The following is a 24964-nucleotide window of genomic DNA, read 5'->3' as shown; positions in this document are numbered from 1 at the left end:
TCTTAACCATGACCTGGAGAATACTGTAATTTCATCAAGACAATATTCTCTAGCCAAATAAACCCACACTCATCTATTTCCTTTATGCACTCTCTACCAACAGGGAGGAGGGCAGGGCAGGGGGGTAGAGCAGGGAGTACGGGTGGACAAAGCAAGGTCTTACCCTCTGGGTCATCGCGGATCACCAGCAGCCCATTCCTGCACACGACCTTCCCGGTGGTGGCGTCTAAGAATATTAGTGATGGAATGTTGGAAATTCGATATTTGTTCCAAAGTTTAAGCTATAAGAAGAAAAGTAAAAGAAGGTGGTTAAATCCAAACCAGATTAATTGCAGAGTTCTTCGGAGCCTCCTGGGCCTCACGGGTAGACAGGCTGGAAAACACGAAAGTACAGATTAAATGAATTACTGATTGAAAGCAGGGCTGGCTGGGCAAAAGGGGCAAGAGAAGCTACAATCCCACTTGTCCCTGCGGCCTGAGACAGTGGAGCGGACCCCAAGTCAGAGCCACACCCAGGCTCAAGTCGCAGCAGAGGCCGACGGAGAACCACACTCGCCCTGGGTGAGCTTTTCTCTCCTACCTCCCCCATGGGCACTGTCTCTAAGAAGCATGAACATGAAGATGGATCAGGCATCTTTCAGATACAGTCAGACCTCCACCAGGTGGTTAAGGCAGGAAGGGAGGCTTTTTATTGGTGCCTCTCCACCCTATCAGCAGGCAGGTGTTCGGCCGTGTCCCCTTGGCCCCAAGGGAGAAGGGACAAGGGCATTCCACAGATGACCAAGAGTTAAAATCGGCCCCTCTCCCCACTTCACCGGGTCCATGCACCGAAATATCGGTAGTCGCTCTACGTGTGTGCCACTCAGCCTGCAGACACTGGGGAAGCACGGTCCTCAGCCAGCCCCAGCCCTCATTTCCCTGTGCCACTTAAAACAATCCCCAGTCCTTGGCAGGTGCCTGCAGTCAGCTGTGCCAGCTGTCAGAGGGCCAGGGTCTGAGAGCCGAGGCTGAGAAATTGTGAAGGCGACAGCCCAGGGCTAGGAGCCGAGTGTGTGCCGGCTCCTCTGTAAGCTCCTGGCCGTCTGGGTGGTGCTGGTCAGGTGGGCTGCTGAGAGCTCTGGAACTCAACTGCCAAGGCCAGAAAGTGACGTAAAGAAATGAAATGTTGAACTACCAATGCACCTCCAGAAAAGAAAGAAACGAGGGGAGATTGCAGGATGGCCCACTGGTGATTCAGCTGTGAGCCTCCCTTCCGGGGGCCTGGGGCCCAGACAGGAGGGGCTGGCCCTGTGGGCACTGGCACAATAGGGTATGGAGGTGTCGAGGGAAACAGGCATCAGAAATCCAGCTGCATAAAGCAGAGGAAAAGGCATGGGTGGCTGTGACCATTGTTTTTAACTCAGTCCCAAGCAGCCAGGGAGTTGGGCAGTGTATGTGCCAAGAAATGTGAGGCCTACCCAGCCTATGGAGACCTGGGTCTTGGCAGGAAGGGTTGCGGGACCCCATCTCTAACTGGGTGGGCCCCCCTTAGTGCTGCATGTTTTTCCCAGTCTCACGTTTCCATTGGGCTCCCCAAACCGGCCAGGACCTCAGATCAAGGGTGACTCTGCCCATCAAGTTTCCGGTGACCGATTTTGCACTATTCCCAAGAAACCCGACACAGGATTCAGATTAAACATTCTTAAGAGATTCAACAACAAAACAAGACCATCCTACCAGTGGGATTAGCTTTACAAGTTTGCTGGTACCAGGATCCAGCCAGGTTAAAAAAATTAAAAAAAAGTTGGGGTGGTGGGGGATTAAGTTATCAGATTTTCCTGATTTCAAAAGTAACTACTGGGGGGGAAAAGTAACTATTGGGAAAAATGGGAAACATAGCAAACCACAAAAACTGAGATAAAAATAACCCATGACTCATCACTCATGAAAGCTTAGACAATTTTATATTCCACCAATGGCAAATGAGAGCACCCGTTTCCTGGTACTCTCACCAACATTATCACTACCATTAGTTTTCCCAATTTGATAGGACAAAATGATGCTCATCTTTGTTGCTTATCATTCTTTTACTTACTGATGTTTAGGAGATACACATCTATCTCACTGTTATAAATACACTGTTTTTCCCAAGATATTTTTTTACAAGTGGTAAGTGCTGCAATTCATTGAACAGATATTAACTGAGCACCTACTATGTGCCAGCCCAAGGGACAAGAAAGAACAAGGCAGATGACGTGGCTGCCTTTGCAGAGCTTCTATTCTAGTGGGAGAGACAGACAATATAAGCAAGAATATATAGAGAAAAATAATTTCAGGCACTTGTAAGCAATAAAAAGAAGCCAGAGCAGGGTAAGAGCGAAGGCACACTGGGGGGAGTGGTACACGTTTTAGTGAGTGCTCTGGAAGGCATCTTTGAAGAAATGGCATCTGAGCACAGATAATGACATGAAACAAGTCACGTGCACATGGGGGGAGGCTGAATGGGAAAGGTGATAGTGGACGCAGCCAGACAGTCAGGGAGGGGAGCCACGATGAGGTCAGAAGGGCAGCCGTGGACCAGATCTTCAAGGCCCTGTAGACGTGTAAAAATAACGGAATTTTATTCTAAGCGTACAGTCAGACCTCCATATCCACAGGTCCCGCATCTGCAGATTCAACCAAGCGCAGATCAAAAATATTCGGGGGAGGGCTTCGCTAGTGGCACAGTGGTTGAGAGTCCGCCTGCCGATGCAGGGGACATGGGTTCGTGCCCCGGTCCGGGAAGATCCCACATGCCGCGGAGTGGCTGGGCCCGTGAGCCATGGCTGCTGAGCCTGCGCGTCTGGAGCCTGTGCTCCGCAACGGGAGAGGCCACAACAGTGAGAGGCCCGTGTACCACAAAAAGAATAAAAATAAAAATATTCGGGGGAAAAAAAATCAAGGAAGTTCTAAAATGCAAGGCTTGAATTTGCCAAGCGCAGGCAACTATTTACATAGCGTTTACATTGTAGGTATAACTATTTATGTTATATGTACACTGTATTAGGTATTGTAAGCACTCTAGAAAAGATCTGAAGTGTACAGGAGGATGTGTATAGGTTAGATGCAAATATCGTGCGATTTTATATAAGGGACTTGAGCATCCGCGGATTTTGGTATCTGTGAGGATCCTAGAGTCTTGGATGACCAGGTGAGGTCATCCAAGGAGAAGACACGGCTACAGAGGAAAAGGGACCCCAGGGGAGAGCCGGGTACCACCCATAGCAGGCTGAGGAGTGATGAGTGACACAGGAAAACAGGGAGACTCCAGTGTCCCAATAGGCAGGTGAGCAAAGTGTTTTGGAGAGGACAGTGTAGGCCACTGTGTCAAATGCCCTGAGATGTTGAATAAGATGAGGACAGAGAACTGACCAGTGGATGTGGCACCAATGGTCACATATGACCTTGATGGGGTCGGGGAGGAGTCAGCGCAGGGGTGAAGCTGACAGACACACTGGAATGAAGAGGGAAGGAGGGGGCACAGCTCTGTCCAGCACACATGCCTACAATGGGCCTGGGACCCAGACAAGTCCAAGTCGTCCCGACAACACGTGAAACATCAAGAGGAGAATAACACAAAGAAGAAACGTTATAAAAAGAGGAGAAAATAGCAGATAAGGGGCTGAGGTAGTGACTATAGGCAACTCTCTTTAAGAGTTTTGCTGTAAAGGAAGCAAAGAAATGGGATTGTAGCTGGAAAAATGAGGTCAGATGATGAGGTCAGAGGGAGGATATTTTAAAGATGGGAGACACTGTAATATATGCAACTGGGAATAATACAGAAGAGAAAGAAGAAAACTGATGAAAAGGAAAAGTGTAGAAGCAAAGTCCTTGAATAGGCAAAAAGGTGGGATCCAGGTCACAAATGGAAAGATGGAATTGTAAAAACAGCTAATTTTTAAATACACAGTCATTCCTCAGTATCCACAGGGGACTGGTTCCAAGACCTGCCGCAGGTACCAAAATCTTGGAATGCTCAAGGTGGCCCGCCATATTCTCGGTTCCACATCTGCATATTCAACCAGCCACAGACAGTGCAGTACTATAGTATTTACTATGGAAAAAACACACCAAAACTGTGCATAAGTGACCCACACAGTTAAAACCCATGTTGTTCAAGGGTCAACTATACACATTTCAAAGTAGTTTTTTAGTCTGAATAAAAAATCATGCCATTTGTAAATAAAAACAACTTCATCTTATTTTTTCAATATTTATAGTACTTATTTCCTTTTCTTGTAGAACTATTCTGGCTGGAATTTCCAGAACAATATTAAGTAGCGAGCATCCTTATCTTCTACCTGACTGTAGTGGATATCTGTAATATTTTACTATCATATGTAATATTAGCCATTGCATTGAGACAGATATCCTTTAACATGTTCAACAAAACAGTCTTGAATATTATCCAGCCTGAAAAAGGAAGGGTATGCTACAATAAGGATGAACATTGTGGACATATGCTAAGTGAAATAAGCCTGTCACTGAAAGACAAATACTGTATGATTCCACTTAAATGAGGTACTTAGAGTAGTCAAAATCATAAAGACAGAAATTGTAATGGTAGTTGTCAGGGGGTAGGGGGGATGGGAGAAAGAGTTACTATTCAATGGGTGTAGAGTTTCAGTTTTACAAAGATGAAAAGAGTTATGGGGATAGATGGTGGTGATGGTTGCACAACAACATGCAGGAATATATTTAATACCACTGCAATGTACACTTAAAAATAGTTAAGATGGTAAATTTTATGTATGTCTATCTTACCACAATTTTTAAAATATAGCCTTCCTTAACACTTTGAACAAAAGTTTTATCAGGAAAAGGGCTCCCCTGGTGGCACGGTGGTTGGGAGTCCGCCTGCCCATGCGGGGGTCCCGGGTTCGAGTCCTGGTCCGGGAGGATCCTGCATGCCACAGAGCAACCAGGCACGTGCACCACGGCTTCTGAGCCTGCACTCTAGAGCCCAAGAGCCACAACTACTGAGCCCGCGTGCCACAGCTACTGAGGCCTGCACGCCTGGAGCCCGTGCTCTGCAACAAGAGTGGCCCCTGCTCACCGCGACTGGAGAGGGCCCGCGCACAGCAGCGAAGACCCAGCGCAGCCAATGGTAAATAAATAAATAAAACAATGGATCTATTAAAAACAAAAAAAAAGTTTTATCAGGAATGGATGGTTACTTTAAGGTTATTCTTTTGACTTGTTGTGGTATATTTCATTAGTAACCACTCTACGGTTAAACCATCCTTGCCTTCATAGAAGAAATCTTCCCTGGTCACGTGTATTGTTAAGGGATCACTATAATCATATCTCCCCAGGGACTTGGGACTCCCACAAGCAAATGGCATCTTGTAACAACAAGCTTTTTGGTAGCTAGTCTTTTTCCTAAAGGAAACTGCAGCCTGTGAGCTTTAAATATAAAGATGGCAGATGTAATGTGATTGTAATAGAGCGGTTTGAATGTAGGCACCCATATTATACTTGAAACATAAGCATGTGATTGGCTCTTGGCTAGATATTTTTCAAGGAATGGTGGCTTATGGTAACTGGGCAACATAGCCCCTAAATGCTGGGCCACTCAGTGTGAGTCAGGACCATCCCCCAGCTGATGTCATAAAAGGAGGACCTGAGGATGAGGCCTGCTTAGTGTAGTACCTTTTAAGACTCTAAAAATAAAGGTGCTGTCCCCTCCCCCATGACAGATAAGGAAGAATTCAATTTTTTCTGGGTCCCTCATGTAGGCAGAAGGACTATAACACCCTCCCCTTGTCCTACCTCAGATCATCACAGATATTTCTTTTTTCCCAATATCCTCCTTAGAGAGGGAAGAAACTGTAGCCCCTATGACCCTTATCTTCCTCCCTCCCTAGAGAGCCTCCCCTTTCTTTCCCCCTGGATCTCAAGGAAGACAGGAGGTCGTGGCTGTGTTTTGTCCATTGTTGTTAGACCTTGTTTCCAAGTAAAGGCCCACTGGGTTAGTGGGAAAAAATGTTTCTAGACTCACATCTGACACTGAAAAGTTGATCCTTTTGTAGACTAACGTATCATGGCCTAATTTTATATGATAGTGATTTATTTAGGAAGTTATATCATTCATCAGTGATTTATAGATTTGCTTGGGACTATCCGTCTCAGGTTTTAGCATCCCGATTACTCTGCTCTGAAACTGCAGAAGGCATAAGAATGATCATTCCAACCATGTCAATTTATGTTAGAAAAGTCACACAGGTCCGCTTTGACGATTCTTTTATGCCAACTGGAGATGAGCTTAAAGAAATGATCACCAAGATTCACCTCTGTGCCTTTAAGTGTGGCTGACATCTCAAGTCCACTAAAGGTTTTCAAAAAGGCGTCTTAAAACATTGGTTTCATAACCATTTTGGGGTCACAGACACTTTTGATGATAAAAGCTACATATAGATCCTTTCCCCAGAGGAAAATACACATGCACAAAAAGTCTGTGTGTAATTTCATAGAGTTCGTGATTTCTTTGAAGCCAGATTATTGAACCTGTCTGACTCCAAGAGGTCTATGGACCCCAGAAAAAGATCCCCTTCTTTTAAGAGTGCACTTTAGTACATGGCTTAACCTTGATTCAACTGGGAGAACTATGATATGGCCCCATCTTTACTCTTGTCATGAAAAATCTAATAAAAATCAGCATTTACCTAAACTCGAAGATGATGCAATGGTGAAGAGTGGGAGGTTAAAATCTCACTAATGCAGCTTCCATCTTCCCAAACTTATTCAGAGCTGGGTACCGCCGGTGGTCTCCAATTCATCCCTTTGCCTTCAGGATGGTGAAGATCAGAACCACCTGGGACAGAGCACTAATGCTGCTTATTTTTTAAGGATCCCTAGGAAATGAGCTCATAGTCTTTCCTGGTATGATATTAGAGCATTTAACCAGAGTCAGGAGCATAAGTGCTTCTACATTACCTCAAAGCTTTTCTTGGGAGGAAATAATGGTGGTGGAGGAAGCAAATGGGCTTCGGAGGGCCTGGGTTTCCATCCTGGCCCTGACATCTCAGTAGATGTCAGTAGGTGACACGGTACCAGACCTTGGGCAGGTCACGCGGGCTGGCCTAGCACGGTCATACCCACATCGCAGGATGCATACGGAACTTAAACGACGTAACGTTGTGTGGAGACACTCTGAAAACTAAAGCATTACACACATGAGACACATTATTAATATCTGAATCAAATTTATGCTTACTTCCCCCTTGTCTTGTCAGCATCCTTTTCAAAAAATGTTTTCCTGTCAACTCTATTTTAAAGTTAATCAATCAACTGCCTAGGCTGCATATAAAGCTCAGAAAACAGGGATTTCCTTCTGTAGCAAGTGGTCTTTTTGCCATAAGCACCTTCTACAAAACACGTACATATTCGGGGCCCAGTTTAATGTGGTCCGTTTGCCTTCCCCCCCCCAACTTTCTTCCTCCCACCTCCCATTTTGGATTTCCAGATTTTAAAGAGGCGTCTGGATTTTTTTTCTTAAACTGACCCTGGATTTTGCTTTTCTCTCTTTTTAAGAGAACTCTGACCTCACGTCTGATTCTGGCTTGGAAGTGTGAAATACCATACAGTCTGCTACCAAGGAGCGTAGGAGGGAGAGGGGCCATGCCAGGCGGTTCCCATTCCAGCACCTGAAACTGGGAGGTGGATTGAAGGCAGGAGCTCCTTCCAGGTCACCAGGACAAAAAAGGCTAACGGCTACTGAACAGGTTCGTTAGAAGGGCCATGCTGACAGGCACTGCTGCAGGTGGGAGAGACCCGGTAACTTTTATTTACATCCAATGCCTGCTCTCGCTCAAGTGACCATCCTGGCACAACGTCCACCCAGAGTTCATTTTGATGCCACGTCCCACCTCCTTTCATAGCTACCCAGAGGCCAGGCAACTCCGAGAGAATGCGTCCCAGCAAACGCCCAAAGCCTAGAATACAGAAGGCAAGGCAGCAAAGATGAAATAGACAAAAAGAAAGAGGAGACAATATTAGCTAGACTTGGCCAAGAGCAAAAAGGATGACAAACCGGGCTACCGGGTTACTTAAAAGTTCCCATTCCTCAGCCTGGTGGCAGGTTCTCGTTAGCGATCCCAAGGCTGCTGTAGGAGCCGTCATCCCAGGAGTGCCGACCAGAAATGCTTGTACAGTGACCCACCGAACAATGAAGCAAATATCCAAAGGGATGGGATTGGGGACTGGTAAACTGTAAAAATGCAGACTCTAAAGCTGAGCTAAGCGGAAACCCTGGTGGGATTAGTCAGCACCCACACATGCCACAGGGAAATTCAACCCGGCAATTTCTGAGAAGCCCCAGCTCCTGAGGGTGACACAGGATCTGCCTCTCATTCTGAGGGCTGGGTCTTGCACTTGACTGGGGGTCTAAGTTTTTAATTTCTCAACAGCTGCTGAAAATCTGTGGGATCAAGCCAAAGCTAACATAGATGTAGGATTAATCAGCCAGCTCCTTGGCAAGGTCAGCCGGAACCTTCTCAGGCAGACCTTACTCCAGCCCTACCACCGAAGGCTGACCACGGTCAACACCATCCTTTCTGGAAGCAGCATGTGAAAACAGATCTTCAAAAGTGTCCCTACCCTTTCTAACCAAACATGACCAAAGCCCATGATATATGCAGTGTGAGAGGGAAATCCCCCCGTCCCACTGTCCAATGTCAAGGCGGTATATACACGCACTAGAGGTTACTCAGCACAGGTTCTGGAGCCCAGGTCTAACTCCGCTCAGGCCACTTGTTAGTTGGTGACCTCAGGCAAGCTACCTAACTCCTCTCTTAGTTTTCTCACTTGCAAAATGGAGATAACAGTACCTACACCTCACTGGGCTGTTGTAAAGATTAGATGTGTCATATAATGTGCTTAGAATAGGGCCTGACCCAGGTTAGGTACTATATAAGTGTTAGCTGCTATTATTATTATTGTTGTTGTTATCCCAGAACCATTCTAAATGCTCCAGCAGGCCCTTGTCCTCATATCCCCAGAGTTAAGACCAAGCCTTGCTTCTGAGGCAGGATTCCCAGTGTGTGATTTGGCCTGAGACTCCAATTTTCCAGCCTGGTACAGCGGTTGGCCAAGTACAGTGCTTGTGGCACATGTTATGTGTTCAGTAAATGATGGTGAGCAAATGGAGGAATGACAATGGAAGGAAGGAAGGGAGAGAGGAAACACTGTCGACGGGTCAGCCAGACTAGATGCCCAGCTACACAAGCAAGTTCAGCCGTTTAAAGGGCTTCTTGACAAGACTCTTCCTTGTTCCTTGGCAGACTTGGGGGCCCAGAAAGCTTTTTAAACTGCAGAATAAATTACCCAAAACAAGTGCTGGTGGAATTAAAGCTCTTATCCCTTTATCTAACAGTGTCTCTGATCCCTTCCCTTCCCCAGCTCTCCTCTGTCTGGAGACAACACAGAGAATGGGCCAGTGAGATCAAGGAAGAGGAACGAGTGGACTGGGCCGGGCTGATCGGAACCTGCACCAGCTTATGAGAAATCAAAGTCCTCCCAGGGGAGCAGCTCTGAAACTAGATTAACAATCAATTTCCCCTTCACTACAGCTGTTTTAGAAAGAGGACCTGTGCCCTAAGGGTCGTTGAGCGTGAGGTTTACAAAATAACATGTCCTTGCTGCTTCCTGCAGACAAAGGCACCAGGCCTGAAATACACCACACGCTCTCCTTCTGGGTCCATCTCCGCTACTCCAGGCTGCGGTAAAAGAAAAAGACAAGACTGGGTAGGAGGGATGTTATAAATTTACTCTTCATTTCCCCAAATCTCAGAATAGTAAGTGTTCTAGCTGATTTACAGCTGACCTAGCTGGGCTGCGCAATCCAGCAGAGATTCAGCAGGTGTGATTCACGTACAGCAATAATCAGAGTGCCACAGGGGACATGAAGGGTGTGAGACACCAGGCCTGCCTTCAGGAGCCTTACGGTTTAGAAGTGGAAAATGGTAAACATGGTCCATGTTATATCTATTTTACCACACGCACAGAAGTGGAGCTATAACTACTTCTGTGCAGGCATAACACGCGGTAACTGCCAGGAAAAGTGAGCAAAAAGGGCCAGAAGGAAGCCTGGCTCCATCTTAGTTCAATGAACGTGCCAGGAACGGCTCTGTGTGTTCAATCAAACACGCTTACTGTTTCAAACATCCTCCATAAAACCACTGTGATTCCATGCAGGGGCAGCCCCAAGAAGCAACAACAGCTCAGGGCTGAGTGTGGTCCTTGTCAGTCACTCAAATCTTTAGTCAGTACTTCTATCAGAAGGCAGTATAGGTAAAATGGTTAAGAACGTGGTTCTGGAGCAGACTGCCTGGGTTCAAATCGCAACTCTGCTACATCCCTGCTGGGTGACGTGGGGCAAGTTACTTCACTTCTCTGAGCCTCTATTTCCTCATGAGTAAAGTGAGGATAATAACAATACCTGCTCCACGTTGTTGTTGCTAGAATGAACTGGATTAATATACGTATAAGGCTTAGAACACTGCCCGGTACACAGTAAGTGTTCGATAAATGTCAGAAATGATGATGAGGCCTAAAGAGGACACTGCCATTTCTCCTTGACCCTACGTGGAGAAATGCGCTGACCCCTCTAACCCCCATCAAGCATCCATGTCAGCTGCAGGTTACATTCTGGCGGAGGCGGGGATGTGGGAAATGACTTCTTAGGCCTTGTGCAATGTGGGACACCTGCAGACACAGGAACCAGGCCAGGAGACAAGCCTACGGAGTAAGTGCTGGGTACTCCCGGCCTGGTGCTGTGGGGACTTGTTAAGTTCTAAGAGCCTCACTTTGCTCTGCAAGGTATTCTTTTACAACAGGAGCCACTCTGCCGCTAGTATGAGGTGGAGGATCTGATACGCTGCTTCTTCCTTTTATCTCTTTATCCGAGAGACGTCTGTCCTTGTCAGCAGCCAGCCTTCCAGCACACACCTCACTGGCTGACAGCAAGCTCTGCTTCTGTCTTCGCTTGCGGCTCCGAAGTACCGTCAAAGCCCTGCCGGTTCCCAGCATGAGGGGCGCGTACTATGCTTCTATTAGGTCCAACACAGAACCACCACTGCCCCTTCATCCTTCCTCCGAGCAGACTGCTGTGTTCTGGGGGCCTCCAGATCCTCACTGCATGAACGCGGGAGGGAAGCACACGTAGCCGCTGAGAGCACAGGCTCTGGGGGCAGATGGCCTGGAATCCTGGCTCTGCCCCTCAGGCAAATTAACACAGCAGCCCCCCAGCCTCACTTTCTTCAATGACAAAATGGTCCCATGGTACCTACTGGGTTGGCCAAGAAGTTCGGGTTTTTCCATAAGATGTGACGGAAAAAAGCCGAATGAACTTTTTGGCCAGCCCAATACTTCCTAAGGTTACCATGAGGATAAACAAGACATATGACGTGCTTAGTAAACACTCACATGAGAACGCTTCTAATGTGTGTCCTTCCAGAGTCTATTGGTAGAGAATACGATGAAATCTCTCGATGAAAGGCCATCTAGGGCAATGGGCCCTGCACATAATCAAACTGCAAGGGCACTTACTAAGCAGTGTTTGAAAAATGGTGATCAGGACATCACAGGGCCACTGGGACCCAGAATAATCCACACAAATAAATACAGAATAGGTTACAAGAGGCCTCCTGCCAGAAGGTAAGCAGATGGGCTCTGATGAAGGAAGGGAGAGCAGAGGAGGATCTGCTTCCCCAGCAGCGGCTCTGGGAGGGGCAAAAGCTCCCCTTCTTCGTGGAAATGCAGATACTTTCCAGACCAGCATCCAGCCCACGGATGCTCCCTCCTGCTAACAGGGATGCGGCAGAACAACTAAGAAATGGCCACTAATTCTAACCACGACCACCTGAGATGAAAGGGACGGATGGTGTCCATGCTAGTGGACACGAGAAGCTTGAACATTAAAAAGTGGTGTTTCATGTGGCTAGGAGGCCTGGGCCTGGCTGCCAGCACTGGCAGTGGGCTGCAGCTTTGCGACTCTGGTGACAAAGCCACAGTGGGTTCCTATGAACGCAGCTGCATCCCGTCTGCAACCAGCAGTCCAGAAGGAGCCGACATGTTCTAAGACACGGAGGCCACGGCCTCCGTCCGCTTTCCCTCCTTCCTTCCTGGGAGTCACTCACCAGGCAACTTTGCTACTAAAGGTCCTTTCAGAAAACTGCACCTTCGGACTGGCTTCAATCAACAACAAGAAAAAATTAATGAGATAAGAAATAATGCCCACAAATATAAAGACAAAAAACGTAAATGTTTTCTTCTTACCCTTTCAAAAGTGCTAAAATGCAAAATATTTCTTAATCCCTCACCTCGGGCTTGGAGAGTCCTGTTCTCCAAATATTTGGAACCTGGTCCCATTTGCAACTCCAATTAAAGAGGTTCGTTGACTGTGCCACACAACTTCCTGTCCTAATGAGTCAACAGGCCAGGAGATGAGCAGTTGCTGGGATCACAAAGGGACATATGGCTGCCAAGTTCTTTCTGGCCGTCACCAAAGACAGAGGAGAGGCTGCTCTGTTTCCCTGTGCTGCAGTTTTCACAAGCTGACAGAGGGATTTCCTAGAGCCCCATCTGGTATAAAAGCCTCTACTGGGCAGAGTGGCTTGGAACAGTAAGCGGGTGGCTAGTAATAACATATGCCATCAAGGGGGCATATGGGGGATGGCCGATGCAGGGGACGCGGGTTCGCGCCCCGGTCCGGGAAGATCCCACATGCCGCTGAGCGGCTGGGCCCGTAAGCCATGGTCGCTGAGCCTGTGCTCCGCAACGGGAGAGGCCACAACAGTGAGAGGCCCGCGTACCGCAAAAAAAAAAAAAAAAAAGAAAGAAAGAAAGAAGAACTAAAGAAAGGATTGGGAGTTTTCAGAGGAGAGAGGACAAGGAGCCAGAACCACTCTGGAATTGGAGAGACCACGTCGCAGCTCCCAAGGCACTCACTTCTGGGGGGGATAGGGTTTCTGTGGCTTGTGCCATTGTGGATCCCTCTGCTGATATTATCGGGAAAGTTTGCCCACATTCACCCTGAGCAGTGTGTTTTTACTGGAACACTGGGATCTTGGGTCTGCCACCTCCTTTGAGAGACGTGTCACCATACAAGTTCAACCCAGAATGTTTAAGTTCATACCAAAGAGAAATAAATTCTGAGGGTCTGCACACCCGGTTTTTATAGGGCCCATAAGGTTAAAACAAAACAAAAAGGGAAGACAGGAACCCAAGGAATAAGGACTGTGGGGAAGGAAGGCTGCCGTTCCTTGCAGAGTTGGGGATTCTGCTGGAGGGAGTTGCTTGTCAAAGTAGTGGTATCTCCCACGTTCCCCCCTCCCGAGCCAGAAAATGGTAGATGCCGTCAATTCATACCCACTCCCCCCTGCCCGCCCCCACCCCGGCCCCAACCAATCCATCCCTCACAGTTCAATATAAAATGTAAGGCCATCAAATTTGGGAACTGGCTATAGCTGATAAAGGGACTTCTGCGAAAAAAAAAAAAAAAAATGCCAGCAAGGTTTTGTTTTCATTTAAATTAAAAAAAATAAAAACCCAGGGACTTCCCTGGCGGTCCAGTGGTTAGGACTCTGCGCTTCCACTGCAAGGGGCATGGGTTTGATTCCTGGTCGGGGAACTAAGATACTGCAAACCGCGCATGGTGTGGCTAAATAAATACAATTAAAATCCATACTAAGAAAACTTCTTCATCTGAAAACAGACCTTCCCCCAGGAGACGGTGTTAGTGCAGGTTCCTGAGGGAGGACAACAGAGCTCCCCCAGCCTCCTCAGTTCTCCATGACCTTGGAGCTCCAAGCTCTGATTTTCCACTAACTCTCAGACTCAGCACTTGAATGACATGTCCAGCATGGACTTACTGCACACGATAGAACCCCTAGGGCCAAGGAACCACAGTGAAAAGATCCAATGAGAAAGAGGGAGATTTCACAAACTATGGGAACAAGGGAATTTAAGGATGTGACGTGATCCAGCAAGTCAATAGCAAAAGAGAATTCCACCCTTCTAGAATCCTACTGTGCTCATCCTTCCAGGGCTCAAAACCACCTTGTGTCTCCTCCATCTGATGAGTCCCTCCAGGAGACTAAATCTTACGCTGCTTTTGCATCTTCAGTGCTGTGCACCTGGTAGGTATTCAATACATCATGATGACGATGATGATGACAACGACGACGACGATGGTGATGTTCAGGCCAAGAAAGTATGTTTACTAGCTTCTCACATTTGACTCTACAGATGCGGCATGAAAAATAAGCAAGCTGGTATTTCGTTCTCACACATTCATCATGGTTCCTAAACAGCTACTAAATAAGTTCTTATCCAAAAAACAAATCAGGCAAATAGGCTCAAAACTTTCTGCAGCTTCCAGTAGATTAGGAATGCGATTGCGTAACACCTCCTAACCCAAATGCTGTAAATTACAAGTCAGCGGGGTGAGCATTTCCATGTCCTCTCTCCAAATGAAAATAGGGGCCGGAAGTATGGTTTGTGAGAATTTCAGCGATGTTTATCATTTCAGCACCACCCATACCTGCTCCACCGTGAGGCCATCAGCAGAGTACTTCTTTCAATTTCCTACCTGTTATTTCATCAAGTTTTTTTTTTTTTTTGCCCTGGCTTCACAGAAAGCTCTGTTTCTTGGCAGAACTTTCTGAGTGCCCAGTTAAACCCCTTGTTACCACTTTCCTGCTTCAGGAAGTCCCCACGGAGCCCCAGCCAAATGACAAGGGGAGGAAAGGAAACATTTACAATGATGTGAGAAATTCTCAGTCTGGAAAAAAAGATCAAAGAGGATAGTCATAAGGGCCCTTTCTGCACGGAGCCGGGCACATGAAGGTCAGCCATAAATTGGACTGGATTGGTCCATGATGGGAACATTACCTCGCTGGGAACCCAGCAAGCCAGGCTCCTCCAGAGCTCTGAAACCAGGGTCAGCCATGCTGCTACGTGCTCTGGACCAGCAGTGTCCCCAGCAAAAGGAATCGCATCCTATACGAAGAAGCTATGCTCGCCATGCTCCAAGATGCCTTTATGTAGAAATGGATTGTGTGGCCTGCATTGTTGCCCTCCGCCAGCTCTTGAAATGAAAGGGTTCCACGGCACAATGAAATAAATAACAGCAGGGAGAGAGAAAGAGGGAGGTAAATTGTTTGGAAAGCAGAAGACGGGGTGGAAAAGATGAAATTCAAGACAGATGTGTGAGAGCTGCAAACATATGTCCTTGAATTTATGTGTCCAAGTGACTCATGTAGAATAAGTAAGAAAGAGCTACATACCCAATATAGAAATAAATATGGGAGTCAGTGCAGAACAAAGTACTACATCCCCCCATTCTTACAAAGAAAGATCCGTTTCCATCTCTCTTTCTGCTAAATAAAGCTGTTATAAAACAGGGCAAGTGAAGGAACTGAGATGAAATTATTAATTAAACCAAGGGTCTCTGTCACTCTCAGCAGGACGTCAACCACTACCAATTTATTTCCAGTGACTGAATGTTGATTTCTTACCCCCGAAAGGTACTGCTGCTGCTTGCTTTAACTGCAGCCGCATTTTAGAAAACAGGAGTATTTGCCAAGTTAATGTCTGACCATTAAGGACAAAACTCAAGCAGGAAATTTAGATGGGTGTTTCCACAGAAACACAGAAGTCCAAGACATTGGCCGGAAAGACATTTTTACAATGCAGTATTAGTGTGTGTTGTTTAACTTCTAAACAGCTAACTCTAAGAGGCCACCACACAATTGGTTCCAAATGCCTCATTCTGAGAAAAAATACAGGCGGCCTGCCCCGTTGGTTAAAGGCTCTCGGTTTGAGACTTCAGAGGGTAACAAGAAAGAGGAAAACGGCATGAAGGCCCCGGCTGGTTGCGAGATGTCCTGGAGAAATGGGGTCAAAGCAGCGTCACACAATGTGACACAGGGGGTGGGCAAGTGGCTGAGTTTACAGAGATGTCAAGTGTCACGCTCGGCAGAACATTAGGCCTCCACCCCGCACGGGCCTCGGCGCTCATTCAACGATAGACATTAAGTGAGTGTCCAAAACCTACCAAGTATTTGTGCCAGATGTCGTGGGACCATAGAGCTTGAGGACAAAGGTCCCCACCTTCAAGGGAGGAGAGGAGCCTGCTCGCTATTTGGATGCTCCACCTGGGATGCCAGTCCCTGCCCCCCACACACCCCCATCGTCCCCATCGTGAGGACCCTGGGGACATGTCTGCTCCCCGGGTGCCGGCCTCAGGCCACAGGTGACTGCAGCAAGCGTGGACACTTGATCTGAGACCAACCTGTGGACACTTGATCTGAGACCAATTCTACTCTCTCCTGGGAACTTAGAAATTGAATACAAAGTTCAGTTCAGTAAAGGCAGGGCAGGGCTCCCCAACCAGTGACCTATAAAGAGGTTAAAGGAGGGCGCCATACTGATCCTCTCAGCCCTTGGGGCAGCTGGGTCTCCACCCCACCCCCCAAGTCCTAGGCCTCTGGTGACAACCTGCCCTGTCCCTTTATCCCAGAAGACACACAACGATCATTTTCTAAGTGTGGCAGGGATGTGAAAAAGGTGAAGTACTGATTAGGCGACAGTGGAGGTGGGGACGAAATCTCATGTAAAATGGAGACAGGAGTAGCCTTGCTGGACCAGGGACAAGAAGGAAATGACACAGTCCTACAGCCCCCTATCCTCCCAAACAAACAGACGGGACAGCGAGGAAGACAGACACTAGAGAGTCAGGGACCGAGAAGCAAATGAGAGAAACTACACGGCAGGGAGAGACACCCGTTTCTGAAATCCCATCCTGGTCCCGCCGCATCCAAGCTGAACCCTACTTCCTGAATCTGGATGCCCGTGTGATTAACAACTGTATTCTGAGAGCCTCCCCCAACCTACTGATGCCAGCTTGAGCAAATTTCTGTTCTTTGTAAACAACTCCTAACTAAGACAGATGTGGGGATATGCGTGCTCGGAGGGCCCCTGTATACCACGGAGTCCTCACCGCTCCAAAGCCCGGAGAAAGAAAAGCAAAATTACATTATGCTCTTAACCCTTTCCAATCTCTTTCTCATCTAAACCTCTTCTGTTGCCCCCACAGGATCCTGGGACCCTGGGGAGGAAACTCCTCCCTGTGCCAGGGATGCAGAGATGGGAGCAAGATGACTCACCTACGATGACACAGCAAATCAGTACCAGGGCCTCTGCTCTCTGCCAGCCACCAACTTAAAATACAGTACTCCTTACACACGAGCCTAAAATACTACATGCAGATGGGAGAAAAACTGGCCTGCCTCTCTGACTTGTGGGTCTAAGGGAAGGTGGCCATGGTGGTCAAACTGTCACAAACTTGCAGAGAAGAGGCCTTTTTTTGGTGGTTTTTTTTTTTTATATCTTTGCAGATCTCTTTATTTTTAAAAAATTTATTTTATTATTTTTAATTGAAGTATATAAATTTATTTTTCCTTTGGGAAAAGCAACAAGTTACATACAATGAAGTATGTTTTTAATTGAAAATATTTATTTATATTTTTTTAGTTCCCAAGGAGAGGGTGGCTCTCCCGCCAGGAAGGTTCTTCATTCTCTTTGGCTCCAGGAGACACTGCCCTGAGATAAGTCAGGAGGTTGAAGGAAGCCTGAGGGTTTCCTCTACAGATAAGATGAGTGGCTACTTTTAAACCCCCCCACACCCCCATATAGTCTACATTCCGCAGGTGTAACAGCACGTGTGGCATTCAGGAGCAGACACAGCAAGTCTTTACCAACTTTCATTCTCCAAATCCAGCTCAGTGAGGGGCGGCCCTCTGTGGACACTCCCAGGCCAAGTACCTTCTTGTGGGCCAATTCCAGAAGCCACCGGTGCCGCAGAACCAAAATGGACAGAGTGTGTAAAGTTTCTGAGGTTGTGACTGGGCTGTCTTTCTCCTCCAGGACGTAAATGTCCCAGTGAACCAGACCTTGAATATGCCACTAATCACTTGCTTAGGAAACGTAAACTGCTGAGGCCTTCTGAATAGAAACCACACACAAATTGATTCCCCAGGAGTGCGGACTTTCTGGGACATGCAGACCACTTTCAAGAGCACAATAATCCTGTCGACCTTTAGCAGAACCGAACTGTTAAATGTCAACAAGTTTCAGACGGGGCTCCAGACCACCCAGAGAATCATCTGCGTCCAAGAACAGGCAAATTCAGTCAAGAGACCGGGTTCCCGTGCCCTCGAGCTCTGTTCTTTGCTCGCAACAAAGAAGACCCCGTGCTCCCCGGGCTGAAGCGAAGGAGGCCAGGACAAAGGGTGAGGCCCAGCTCCTCTGAGAGCAGCTCTGGCTACAGACAGCAGGAAAAGGCCCAGAGAGCAGGGGACAGCGCAAGCAGGGGAGCTGAGGGTCACAGAAGAGTGTGTAGTTCCCCGTGTCCCCCAGTCACCACGAAGGGCAGGCTGAGAGAGCAGAGGGAAGTCGGCCAGGCCGGCCAGGTTAGCTCACTTCTCTGACTGTTCTTGCCTCACAGGGTTGCTGTGAGGATTAAACGAGATGGAAAATCCAGATGGCTCCTTCCAGGCCCATACTTCCCAAATTCAGTTGTTCACATATATCGTTTACAGTTTGTATCCCTAACTCTCTTATTTACTTAGTTTGCTTTAAATAAGCCTTTTATGTAAGGAAAAAAATATTTTTATTTTGAAAGGAAATTTGATATTGCTGCTGTAAACAGAAAACCAGTACCGCTTACCATAAATACAGGGTAAGAGTCAAAATAAAAAGAACGAAGGCCAAACGATTATTAAATTGGACCTGGCCCCTGTTGCCTGCAAAGGGCTCTGAGGTCTGCTTTCTCTGTTGAAAAGGAGACGAGCAAGTGTTCCAGAGCTTTAAAGAAGGGGTGCACATCAAGACTTCCTCCTGATACAACCAGAGACTTGAAATAGAGAATGGAAAAAAACATGATATAGTTTAACCAACGGCTCCGATCCCAGTAAGAGCCCTGCCACCTCAAATTCCTCAGGTCCAGTGCCAGCGGAGGTAGCAGCGAGAAGGGGGATGAGAATCCGGTGGGCTCGGCTTACCCCTGCATGCCAGCCGAGGCCCCAGAGTCTCCAGAAAGCTCTTCGTCAGGAGGAAACCCTGCTGGCTCGGTCTGAGCTTTCCTGCCATCTGGGAGCATCACGATGACTTCTTCCCACAGGCCCTAGCAGGGAGAACCCGCCTCAGCCATGGCCAGTGACGTCTCCGTCAAGGAACCTCATAAAACTCACCCCGACCAGGAAGCTGGCAAGGTTCCCCTGAACACTTGGGGTTACACTCATGCCAAACCTAAGTGCATCCACCCTTATGAAGGAGGCCTGGAGTTTAGCAAACATTGCACATTGGAGGGAAAGAGCGTCCCCCAACGTTTAACACGGTATTTCCCCAGATGACCTGCATCAGAATCCCCTGGGGTGATATAGGTTTGGGGGCCCCACCTCTGAACCACTGAGTCTGACTCTCTGGGGATGAGATGCAAACACGTAACTTTTAAGGACGCTCCCAGGTAACACTTATGCCCACTGAAGTTTGAGTCCCTCTGCCTGTACTGCCCTCCAACTTCCCCGGTTATTTCTTATTCATCCTGGGGATCTTGGATCAAACATCACTTCCTCAGGGGAGCCCAGTGGCCCCTCTCACCCCCCCCAACAAGTCTAGACCAGGTTCCCCATGATACGTCCAAGCCCTGGTGCACTTCCTTCATAGCCCCGATTTTCATTATCTATTTTGTGTGGCTTGTCGAATCATGTCTATCTTCCCAGCTGGCCTGCAGAGCTCCGTGAGGGCAGGGCTGACCATGGAGCCCCCAGCGTCCAGCATTGTTCCTGGCACAGAGTAGGCACACACTAAAAATATTTGTTGATTAAATGAACGAATCTGGAATCCCTGTTTCCAATTCTCATTTCCCACCCTACCTCACTCTTCTCACTAAGGTTTTTCAGATCCTTGAAAGTCATAGCAGGTCCTGGGAAGGGGGGGGCCTGTTGCTGAGATCTTTTAAATGATTCCATCTGCTCGCCCGAGTAGAGTTTTAAAAGTTAAAAATTTTTCATACACTGACATATAGTAATAGGAGCGGCTGAAAGCCTTCACACAGTGGCCCCTGCTCTTCTCAGCCCTTGCGTCTCCTGGGTCCCACCATGTCCTAACAAGACAGCTATGCCCAAGGTTACAGGCAGAGGAAGGGCATCACTTTCTATGCAATCCAAAATACCTTCCCTAAGGCTAACAAAAAATGGACTGCTCCCCTAGAATCAATTTATCCCGTAAGTTCTATTCATGAATAAGTTTGCTGAAAAGTTTTGTTTGAATTAGCACAACTCTCTCTGAAAATATGCCCCAGAAGGAAGCAACCATCTCATTCTTCAACAAGTATAGACACGGCCCCATCAGATCCACCTCCAGTTCTGGCAGCCAAATACCCACAAGTGTTTAGTTCTGCCATGGGATATATAGAATAAATTAAGTTTAGGGGGGAGAAATCATAAAACAAGCCTCTAAGTCTAAAGACGCTGTGTACCTTGGCAAGGGGAATGAATGTGCTACAACAAATCCTATCCCCTGTGCCAGAGAACTCAATCAAAACCAGCAGAAAACGATTCCTGTCATATGAGACAAGCTACTCGACAGCAGTCCCCGAGGGGAGATGGAGATAAGGGGGTCCAATCTAGCCTTGCATCTGCCAAAATTCTTTTCCATGATGGCTGAAGAAAGAAAAGGCCTAAAACCCTACATAAGAGGAGGCAGACATTTGAAAGTCAAGGCATTTGTAGGCACAAAACAAACACTAAACCCCTCAGGAAAGCTTTCTCACTGTGGTCTTTACCTCTGGGATTCTAACTGGATGTGATCCAGCAAGAGAAGAATCTTAAGTCGTTGTGGAGCATGTGCTCTAGGCTGGGATCCTACCGGGTCTTCAAGCTTGGCTCCACTGGTAGTGCTAAGCACTTGTCTTTCACTAGAAACTCCAATTTCCATGGCTGAGCCTGCCCTGCCATCTGGATGGCCAAGTTCACCTGGACCAAGGTAAACCTAAGCTAATTATTCTAGAAGGCCCAGCCATATCACCCGCAGTAAAGTGAGACTGACTCATCCCCGGCAAACGAGACAACACAGAGTACCGATTAGTTACTTTGCTTAATAAGTCAGGGTTTCTCAGGCCGATATTTTATACGAGGGGCAGGCTACCTCACACCCCTGTTATACCTTTTACCATTCTGTGGAGAAATCTACCAGAAACATCAGATTATCTGTGGCTTTGAGGGGTCTCTGCTTCTTCAGACAGGAAAAAGGTCATAGGCCAAGGGCGTGAACTCAACTCTGGGCTATGGAGGCTCATTTAGAACCTGTACTGTAATAGTTCAAGAGTCACTATCAGAAATGTTTCCTGGGGGAGCAGTTTCACCAGATTAGAACAGGTTTCCATTCATTCTGGCTTCCTTCTCTTCTTTGCAACTTGTTCTTTTTTGGCCGCACCACAGCTTGCGGGATCTTAGTTCCCTGACCAGGGATGGAACCCACGCTGTAGGCAGTGTAAGCTCAGAGTCGTAACCACTGGACCATCAGAGAATTCCCTGCAACTTGTTCTTAGTGATCTAATAAGTGATAGCACTTTCGGATGAGCCGGGTACATGCCATCTCCAGAACAAAAGCGCAGAAGCCTTCTTCTACCATCTGTAATGCCAGTTTCTCATCTCCGATGGACACATGACTTTGCTAATTCACTGTTGTCAGAACTATTCAAAAGCTAAAGCTGTTATTTTTGGAAGACACTTGCCAGCTTTTAGTTGATTTGTAAATTAAGTAACAGTCCCATGTGACACGCAGCTTCCTTTGGGTACCATCACCAAGACTTCCCCAGGAACCAGGATCAAAGCCAGGTCGTCTGTGAGGTATCTGTGGAGAGCTGTCCTTGGCCAAGGTGATTGAACGGTTTTACACACTTTAAACTTCGTTCAGTCTCAAAACACCATATTGGGTGGAACGTGGGAATTCAATCACTCCCCCGTCTATCTGGGTCCTAGAGCAGATGCACATGAATTTCCAAGAGGAGTTCTTTCCCTACCCCACCCTCTCCAGTCATCTTCCCTCGGTGAAGCCCAGTGTGGGATGGCCTTCCAGCCTGTTCTTACTGGGCTCCTTGGCTTTCTCAGGAGGGCACCAACCTAACCTCAGCTCACCCATGGTCCAGGCTTGTCCGGGAAGTACAATATTAAACTCATCGCCATTTTCCTGAGTTCACTCTCTCCACATTCCGGGAAGAATGCTTGCAGAATACACTTGCAGATGACCTGAAGTACGTGTCTACTTCACAGCAGAGTGGCGGGGAGCTGAACTTCATACTGACTGCTCTCAGAAGCAGTTTTACTGAACTTCTCTCTGGTAGAAGACACTACCTTTTTCATTTCTTTGGCCATCAGAGTCTATCTATCAACAGTTATCTTATAAAAACTATACACTTACAATAAGATATTGTTGAAGGCAACAGACCACACAAATTCCTCTCTATGAGGTTCCTAGAAGAAATGCTCATGTTTTTCTTAAGCAGTTGGTTTTATTTTTATCTTACAGATATTGGGGATTGTGGAATAGACACAATTTCCCTTTCCTCACTGGCCATTAGGAAGTTCATGCAAAATTTTATGTTTCTATGTGGCAGGTGTACAGGTCACCATGATACGAATTTTTAGTCTTACTGCTAATTCTATTTTGTCCTCTCCTTCCTTATTTTTCCTATTTTATTTCTACCTTATTTCCATGTTTATCTTATTTTGCTCCACCTTTATTTTATCCTGCCAAAGTTTATGCTTCCTTATAAGTCAACTTTTTTGAAACATGGATTAGAATATGCATGCATGTATTCTGTTTCTAGAGGAAACCTCAGTGCCTTGATCTGAAATAAGGGTTTTTTGTTTGTCTGTCTTTTTAAGACATATGCCAAACTACTGTGAGACGCTTAGTTTTAAAGGACATTTTTAAACGTTGAGCATAGAAGCTATCTGTATCAATGGTTGCCACCTTCCCAAATACAACCAGAGCAGTCAAAATATGGCATTGGGCAATGTTTCTCTAAGTGAAATTCCTTACCTATACCTAATGGAGGTCTTTCCTTAGGTGACACAAGTATTCCCCAATAAATAATACTGAATCAAAATGTTATTCCTTTTTTCAATTTTCTTTCAGTACTGGAAATTACTTTAGGGGAAAGTCTTAGTTTGATGTCAATAAGTGATTAACATTTTTCCAGCACTGGCTCATCTCCCTTTTTAATAATGATATAAATCTAAAATTTTAAAGTGAGTATATTTAAAGAAAAATATGAAGCAAATGGTAATACAACTGGTATCCTGACATGACAAAACCACAATGGTGGTATTGGAATGACTGAGATTTGGAAAACACCAGTGAAAACCTCATACTCCCCTTTCTATCCCATTCTAGCCAAGAACAGGCAGTGGTCACTTTTCAGAGTTTATTTACTGTACTCTGAGCACCCTGATATGATCAAAATGGGCTTCATCATCCAAGGGAGAACTGACAAAACGATTTAATGTTGGAAGGATCTGGCTCAAAGGCCATCCCACCTCTACCATCTCAGAGAGTTTCTTGACCAAGAACATTCACCGTTTGAGAAAAGGACCGAATCGTTCCAGGAAATGCTTTCAGATCCAGTTTCCTGTCCAGCTCTAGTTTTCAGATTAACTCTTCTAAGTCTCCCCCCAAAACCATGTTTAACGGAATCTATTAGAGTGTTTATCCACATTTACCCATAGTTCACAGTTGTCATTTGGAAGTGGGACAAAGAATCACTCCCTAAACTTACTGAGGAGCTAAGACCAGATACACTGGAAGAGATTCCTACTGAGGTCATTTGGAGTTTAGGGGAATTTTTGGTTTGGGTTTTCTCCTAGTTTTAATTGCTTATAAAAGCTCCTTAATGTCAAGTAAGGAACAACAACAACAAATGTGAAAAGTTAACTTCCCCAAAATGTTTATTCTAAAGAAAAAATGTGTTCCCAGCAACTATTATGCAGGAGGGGATTAAAACTAGATAATATTATATGAAAAGGAAAGGGAAGCCCAAATTACTCAAGTGAAAAAACAACAGCTGCACTAAAAGGCCCACCAGAGAAGCAACTTATCTGCTTAGTCAGAATCTGTTTCACGGATCCCAGATCTGCTCTGGGGATACCGAGTCAGTTCCACCCCTGTCAAAGGCGATTAAACGGACCATCAAAACCAAACTCAGACATCTTCATTCTACTTGAAAGGCCTGCACCACAGGGCCTCCAGTCACCCGTTAATTATCCTCCCACGGAGAGCTTTGCCTTTTGCACAGATTACCAAGCAATAGACAAAACTAAGCAAATTAACAGAGCGAGGTAAGATAGGGAATGCCACACCTCACTGTTTCTAACTTGTTTTCTCTGGTTATGGCTGGCCCTGAAAACCAGCACCTCAGACCATTCCTGTGTGTGTATAAAGAACAGGTCCTAATACAGACAGGTGTTGGTTGCTTTCACAATCAGGAAGACAGAAACTAATGAAAATGGTTACTTCTGGAGGTAGAAGTGAGGTTTTTCTTAGTATATCGTTTTATACAGTTTTGGCTTTTGTACCATAAAATATTTTATGTACTAAAACAATAAAATTTTAAAAATGTATGAGGGAAAAAGCCAATCCTAAAGTTGAATATGAACAGATATACATGAGCCTAACTGTTATGATAATTATATTATCTGCACAAAAAAGTGAAGTCATGCAAGTTTTCTGCCCGCTCACCCTTATTTGGATGTAGCCAAAGGACAAAAAGCACTGAAAAGATCTACATCAGCAGCTGAACTCATTTAATAAATGGTGCTAAACTTAAAAAGAAAAAGAGGGACTTCCCTGGCAGTCCAGTGGTTAAGACTCCACGATTCCA

The 24964-nt window shown here is 46.4% G+C and overlaps 1 protein-coding gene across 4 annotated transcripts in view; it reads right to left on the bottom strand.

Moving 5' to 3' along the window:
• The window catches only part of NXN (nucleoredoxin), a 141548-nt gene that overhangs the window by 23590 nt on the left and 92994 nt on the right, over window positions 1–24964 (bottom strand). For all 4 annotated transcript variants that reach the window (XM_033423306.2, XM_004267083.3, XM_033423307.2 and 1 more), the window contains one exon: window positions 164–281. In XM_033423306.2, coding sequence (XP_033279197.1) covers window positions 164–281 — 118 coding nt within the window. The remainder of the gene's footprint in view (window positions 1–163; window positions 282–24964) is intronic.

Source organism: Orcinus orca, chromosome 19 (assembly GCF_937001465.1).
Source record: "Orcinus orca chromosome 19, mOrcOrc1.1, whole genome shotgun sequence".
Classification (NCBI taxonomy): domain Eukaryota; kingdom Metazoa; phylum Chordata; class Mammalia; order Artiodactyla; family Delphinidae; genus Orcinus; species Orcinus orca.
The sequence above is the reverse complement of the archived record's forward strand: the minus strand, read 5'-3'. Positions and strand labels throughout refer to the sequence as shown.